Raw genomic sequence first — 7656 nt, 5'->3', positions numbered from 1 at the left:
GATAGTCAAAAGAAAATTACTGAATCAAACTGCTGTAATAAGTAGGTTTACAAGAAATGAATTATTTATGAAAGCAGCAGACTTTCAAGACCAGTAAAACCATCACCATAATACTGAGCCAGGACCATGTTTTCATAGTGTATGTGTAATTTTGAATAAATTAATTAATGAAAGAGAAAATCATAGATTCTGACCGAAGCTAAAAGAAAAAGGTGAACTTTTTTTTTTTTTGAAGTTCTAAGTTCTAGTTTGTCTAGTACGGTCATGAAAAATTTAAATATGACTTCCCTAGAGTGCATTTTCACTTTTAATAATCACACAGCTTTGATAGGTACTAGGGCTAAGGGCCCTTGCTAATTATTAACTGTGTTTATTGATTGTGTTCTCACAGTTGTGGCACATTATCACTTTTAATCCTCACAACACTCAACACTTCTGACTCTAGTTTTCATACTTAAACTCTCAAATCATTTGGTAAATCAAACAAAAGTGATTGCTTTATAGCAGGACTACCAATAAAACAAATGTATTTTTAATTACATTATTTCATTACTGATAGACAAAAGAAAGCAAATAAATGCCAATTTTGAAGCTTTTTCTTCTCTTGAAAAAAGAAATTTATACACACACACACACACTATACACTTCTGTCTTCTGCATGTATTTGATTTCAATAATTCTGTGGTCACAATTCAGTGATGGAAATAAAATAAGATCATCTGAGCTCTGAGGTTCTGCAACTTGAGGAATGAAGATCACTTGGAAACAATTTTTTGTTGTTTGTATGTCTTTATTTTTTATCAACTGATTCCAGTTAATTGCACAATGAATCAATTATATTCTTTACCATTGTTATTTATTCCAAGAATTTTTTTTTAAGATTTTATTTATTTATTTGACAGAGATCACAAGCAGGCAGAGAGGCAGGCAGAGAGAGAGGAGGAAGCAGGCCCCCCGCTGAGCAGAGAGCCGGATGCGGAGCTCGATCCCAGGACTCTGAGATCATGACCTGAGCCAAAGGCAGCGGCTTAACCCACTGAGCCACCCAGGCGCCCCTATTCCAAGAATTAAATTGTGCCACATTTCCCCTTGAGTACTAGCCTTCTAGAAGAACACCTGTCTTGAATTTAACCACAGTCCTCATACCTCAAACCTCCTAATTCTCGGTGAAAGACTTAATTATCTTGCCTGTTTAGACATGGACTAAGTGAGTATTGGAAATTGATTAAAAAAATAAAAAGTAATTTAATCCAAAATCAACTATTCAACCACACTGATTCAGTGTGTATTACCATAAGGCCAGAGAAGAAAATGATGAAACACAAGTCACTTAGTGAGCCTACAGTCTTGTGAGAAAAAACATACTTTCCCATGTGGTAACTGTGTATCTACAGCACTGGGAGCATGCAGGATTCTGAAATTCAGTGGAGCCAGGGTAACGATGTTGTTGAGTCTGGGCATCTTTAATTAAATATTAAAGAATTGCTAAGAGAGATATAGAAGAGGGGCTATAAAACAAAGGGGAGAAAAGAATCCACTTTTAAGGACCTAGGATATGAAAGAGAGAAAATACAGGCATGGGAAGGAATTTGTTATCTGGTTTTAGGAAACTTTTTTGTATGGAAAATGGCCAGTCCTTATCTCATTAGACTTTGAGACATTATTCTGATAGGAGTGGATTTGGAGAGATGGATTAGCCACTATCAATTTCATTTGAATTTATTGTCACTTCTTATATGCCAGGTCCTATTCTAGGTTTGTGTCTACTTATCCATTTGATATTCACGACAATCCTATGAGGTATTTTCTTAATTGGTATTCCCATTCCACAGGTGAGAAAAATGAGACACAGCAGCGTTAGGTAACTTGTCCAAGCTCAGTCAGTTGAAAAGTCCAAGAGCCATTATTCGGCCCCCATCAAGGCCTTACTATACACTAGGCCCTTCACTTTGAGGCAGGCCTCTCCCGAAGATGGGACTCAGAGTTAGAGCAAGAATGTGGGCAGCTGGGATGGACTGAGAAACATTTTGGATACCCCAGTTGATTAAAGGTGGAGACAGAATGCTGAGTCAAAATTACATCATGTTAATGAAATTAGGGAGAGGAGGAGAAGCATGTTTGGAGGGAATGATGAGATTGTTTTGAACATGCTAACTTGAAATTGGCAGGATCATTTTAGGGAGGTCGGCTAGCAGGAAGCTGCAGATTTAAGTCTGGAGGCTGCTTAGCCAGGATAGAACTGGTGTGACAGAAGTGATTTACTTGCCTCAGGCACAAATTGAAGGGGAGTGGGAAAAAAAGTGATTAAGATCAATAATATTTCAATGTGATACTTGTAAAAATATCAAAATTAATGCAAAAAAAATGACAACCCAAATATCGAAATTTTAAGTAAGGAAAGATCAGTGTTTTTCCTTTCCCTTAGTCTCCAATATGGCCCCAGAGAGCATTATGAACAATTCTACCTTTATTTGAAAATCTTTATTTTTTATCATGATTTTTGCATCAATTTTGATTTGTTAAAATACTGTCTTAAAAGAGAATTGATCTTGGGATGCCTGGGTGGCTCAGTCAGTTAAGTGTCCGACTGTTGATTTCAGCTCAGATCATGATCTCAGGGTTGTGATATTGAGCTCAGTGCTGAGCTCCACACTGGGCATGGAGTCTGCTTAAGATTCTCTCTCTCCCTCTCCTCTCAAAAAAGAGAAGAGAGGGGGAGGAGAGGGAGAGAGAGAGAGAGACTGAAATTTGATCTTGATTCCCAAGCCTTTTTGTTGCATCCCTAAATTTTGCATCCCAGGCAGGTGCTACATTTGTCTTACCCTAGTCTTGGCCTAAGAAAGAGGAAATTCCACTTATCTGTACCAAAGTTCTTTTTTATTTCTTTACTAAAAATAAATTATTCCCTTTTTTTAAAAAAAAAATTTCCTCATTAAAAGGAATTCCTTCACTGGCAGGAAAGAAATTATTACTAAAACTGAAACTGAACTTAAGTGATACTCTGATCTTAAGTTATCTTGTGTCCAGACCACCAGTTCTCATAATTTTTCACAAGAAGAAAGAAGAGAACAAACAATTTTTCCTTTACAGATAAGGAAACCAAGACATATAATGACTCAGTGACAAAGTTAAAAGTAAACTTGGTGCTACATGAGGCATACTAGATCAGAAGATTCTCTGGGGATAAACTGGAAGAAACAAAAATATGAAGTCTACTTATGTGAGCAAATCTTAACTAAATAATTTGACTGAAAGAATGACTTTTGGTAAACAGCATGTGCTTCTGAATGAGACATAGTGGCCTTTGTGAATTCTTCCTCAGCCATTTACAGTGGGGCGAACTTTGACAAGTTCCAGAGCCTTACTCAGTTTTCTCATCTATAAAATGAGCCTCATTATACCGACCTTTTATTGTTTTGGTTAGGAGGGGGAAAAAAGAGAATATAGCTAATGATATTTATCAATCAGCATCTCAACCTATAAGCATATGATACTCACAAAATAGGAAAATGTCAGAAGTTTGGGGGGTTTTGTTTTGTTTTAGTAGGCTCTACATAGAAGTTGAGGGACAGAAAAACCAAGAAGGATAATGCACCTGGTTGCTGGAAACTAAAAAGAGAGAAAAAGCGACATAGAGTTACCGTGACTTTTGGTAGAAGGGACCACGTCAAATATTCTGACCTCACTCTTCTTTCTCCCTTTGATTTCCAACCGAACCCTAAGCTTGAGGTTATCAAAGACTAGTTGCTTTGGTCCATGCAAGTCAGCCCTGAGGGAAGACTGCAGGCTGCAGAATGGTGAAGGTACCTAGAGGAGCAACAGAAAGCTGACTGCCACAAAAATAATAGCTTTTGATGACTGAGCATTTTCTATGTAACAGACGCATGCTTTACTGTGTCATCTCATTTCATCCAAATAACAATCTTTATGGTAAATACTACTTTTCCCATTTTTTAGATGAGGAGCCTGAGACTTACTACGCTTTGCTAACTTGCCAAAAGCCTCAGAACCAAGAGATGGAGGCAGGAATTGATGTGCCATAGCCCATCACTGCAGAACAATAAATTGTAGTGACTGGTTTCATAATTATCATTACCATCCATTTAATTCCACCCCTCCAGCAATTATATTTCTAGGAATTTAACTCAGTTATAATAATGGATGTGTATAAAAAAGTATGTTCAAAAATGTTGTTTACAACATTGTATTAGCAAAAGACAGAAAAAATTTAAATGTCTCTGAACGTGGACAGTACATTTATAAGATGATATTTCTGTTTACCACAGTAGCAAAAAAGGCAGCTCTAGGAGCACTGTGTAATAATATGTGTTGATATATTCTTTAAGAACAGTGTTATAATGCCATTTATATTAGAAAATAGAAATATTACTTATATTCTTGTAGCTAAAGAGTATTTTTGGAAAAATACATAAGAAACTGGTAACTTAGCTGCCTCTGGGGGAAAGCAATTGGGTAGCGGGTGAAATTAAGTTAATTTTTTAATTCACAACTTTGTACTTTTGTACATTTTTTTCCTGAAGTCATGTAATACCTACATAAAAACATAAATTAATTAAGGAAAAATTGAATTGTACATGATTAGGGATCTTCTGGGGACTTTTGTAATTTGGAAAATAGTGAAAGAAAATGAAAATGCATAAAAATCAGTTTTCTTAGGGCGCCTGGGTGGCTCAGTGGGTTAAAGCCTCTGCCTTCCGCTCAGGTCATGGTCCCAGGGTCCTGGGATCGAGCCCTGCATTGGGCTCTCTGCTCAGCAGGGAGCCTGCTTCCTCCTCTCTCTCTGCCTGCCTCTCTGCCTGCTTATGATCTCTGTCTGTCAAATAAATAAATAAAATCTTTAAAAAAAATCAGTTTTCTTAAATCTTCAGATTCTGGGCGATTTGCTTTTTCAATAACAAAATCCTTTGCCATGCCAGCTGTGGTTAAAAGAATACAAAATAAGGAGTAAACATCAACATGTATGATACAGTGCTGCAAAAGCAAAAACTGTAAGATAAATGATGAGAAATCGGCCCGTTGAAGCCAGGTACCAGGTAACTCACAAGGCAAACTGCGCATAATACCGCACAGCCAAAGGTAGCAGGTGGCAGAGCTTTAACACAGCTCCTGAACCCCAGGGGATGTACAAGAGCTGTGTCCCCTGCACAGGACAATCAGCCTTCCAGCTCTTCATCCTTTCCAAGAAAGCTGACATTTTTACTTTTCACAGCATTTTCAAATCAGAATGATCAAGACAGAAATTTTGGCTATCAGGAATGGAGAGACTGGCTAGTGAAATGAAGGAGCTCGTGATGAAGATGACTGTTGCCTGGACAGACTTTTTCTTTAATTTTTCTGTTTTTTTAAAGAAGTATGCACCCCCTGGAATTTAAATTGTTGATCTCCTCCACGTGTTACCAGAAAGAAATGTCCTTCCTTAGACCAGTAGGCATTTTCAGGAATTTCTTTAAATTCTCTCTGCATCTCTGGATTTCTGAGATTCTGGTTCTCCTGCTCACTCGGATTGGGGCGCAGGAGTTCGGTACCCTGCGTAGCAATGAAAATGGAAAGGGATCCCCAACTCCCCGAGTGACTGGGGCTCGGGCACTTAGCCCCTCCTTCTTCCGAGCCCCGCCTCCCCGCGGGGCGAATCCTATAAAACCATGGTCCACAGGGTCCCTACTGCAGGTCTCGGATTAGTCCGACTTCCAGATCGACTGGATCGCACGCCCCTTTGCCGGAGCAGAGCCTGTCGGAGCCATGTCCCAGGGGCTGTACCACGAGGAGTTCGCCCGAGCTGGCAAGCAGGCGGGGCTGCAGGTCTGGCGGGTCGAGAAGCTCGAGCTCGTGCCGGTGCCCCAGAGCGCTTACGGCGACTTCTACGTCGGGGATGCCTACCTGGTGCTGCACACCGTCAAGGCGGGCCAGGGCTTCACCTATCGCCTGCACTTCTGGCTGGGTAAGGGAGCGCAGGCAGGGCGGGGAGGGGCGAGGCCACAGGAGGCTGAGACTGGCAGGCTGGAGGGCGGGTGGGGTCGGGGGAGAGGGGAACCGCAAACGGGAAGGGCCTGGGAACCCGTCGAGTCTGTCGTGTCCCCTCCGGGCGGCCGTCTTTAGGAAGGCCACCTTCCCCACGCCAGAGTCCACTGTTGCAAACACCGCTGCAAATGCGGGGCGCAGAGCTGTCGGGAGCAATCTTACCCCACGGGCTTAGACCTCTGTTAGGGCGGTCTCACGGCCTTGGAGGCTGGTTTCTTCAGCTTCTGTCCGTTGCACCTTCCAGTTGGAAACCCCGCTCCTGCCCAGGGTCGCTGCTTAGCGCACCCTGGCTCTGGCCAAGTCCCGCTCACCTTCGACAAGTTCAGTCCTGATCTCCCTGTCAGGGAGGAGATGAAGTCAAACAAGTTTGTAGGCATCCTCCGCAGCTGGCGAGAAGTACTCCTCCACCCCATACACACCCCCGCCGCCCTTTTCTCTGGTTAATTTGTTTTTATTTTTTGCCCTTGGGCTCCAGTTTATATTTCTCCCCACATTGAGGCAGTTAATGCTCTGTGCGACTTTGAATCAGAATCCACTTGCTCCACACTGCTCACACAGCTGGCTAAAAGAAATTCCTGCTGGTCAGGATGTTGGCGACCCTGGATAGAAAAGAGAAAAAAAAATGCAGATCTTGTTAATATAAATAAATAGCTTTATATGGTTTATGTATTAATTAAATGAGTTGCTTTATTCTAGTAGTTATTTTTATTATTACTACTTATCTATTTGAACAAGGACACAGTGTAAAACTAAACAGCTTCTCCAGCAGTAGTAATTATTTTGGGCAGCACTTGTGCCAGGTTGTCAGAATACTGGGCCTTGTGTGTTCTACTTTTCCACCTTCTACTTTTACTCGTCAACATCCTGAATGTCCAGCCTCTCCCTGTAAGATCCTGTGCCAGTGGGCACACCCGGTCTAACAACACTCCGATTATCCGAGACCTACGGCCTTCTTTTCAAACTGTTTGCCTCTCCTGGACTTTGAGTTTGTTATTTTTAGCTTTATTCCTGAGCCTGCCGGGAGACCACACAAAACCACACACATATATATGCATTTGGAAGTCATTGAAAAGCCATCATTTTTATTTCTAACTTTTGAAGATTTTAAGAAATGAAATGGCAGAAACCATTAAGAAGGGTTGTTCTCAATGGTGGTGAATACCTGAAAGAGACACTCCCAGTGAGAAATACAAAGAGGGAGATGGATTGTTTTTATTATAGCATTTGAAGTTAAAATTTTGTGCTTGCTTGACCAAAGTCAAGCAGAGTTCCAAACACATTTTGGTTTCCCAGTGTAGTGTCACTATTCTTATGATAAATAGTGATCTATTTACATTTTATACCAGAAATCACTGAAAGCTTAATGTAAAACCATGTTCATGAATGAATGATGCCAGATAGAATAGTAGTGTCCTCATCTTGGTCTCTCTATTTGGAACTTGGATCTAGAATGAATAAAAGTATCTCTCAAATGCCACATTTGTAATTTTGGTGAATTAAGAAGCGGAGGCACTGCGTATCTTGTTGTAGACAGCAGTTAAGTTTGTCAGAGGACTGCAAGAGGCTTTGGACACAGTTTGTGGGTTTTGTTTGTTTGTTTTTGGGGGGTGGTTATTC

The 7656-nt window shown here is 40.8% G+C and overlaps 1 protein-coding gene across 1 annotated transcript in view; it reads left to right on the top strand.

The window, feature by feature from the left end:
- The first annotated feature begins 5664 nt into the window (after window positions 1-5664).
- SCIN (scinderin) overlaps window positions 5665-7656 on the top strand; it is a 75834-nt gene continuing 73842 nt past the window's right edge. Inside the window, exon 1 of the mRNA XM_059396772.1 lies at window positions 5665-5959. Within this exon, the coding sequence (XP_059252755.1) occupies window positions 5761-5959 (199 nt within the window). The 5' untranslated portion in view covers window positions 5665-5760. The remainder of the gene's footprint in view (window positions 5960-7656) is intronic.

The sequence above is a fragment of the Mustela nigripes genome, chromosome 4 (genome assembly GCF_022355385.1).
Source record: "Mustela nigripes isolate SB6536 chromosome 4, MUSNIG.SB6536, whole genome shotgun sequence".
Lineage (NCBI taxonomy): Eukaryota > Metazoa > Chordata > Mammalia > Carnivora > Mustelidae > Mustela > Mustela nigripes.
This window is presented reverse-complemented; position numbering and strand designations above follow the sequence as displayed.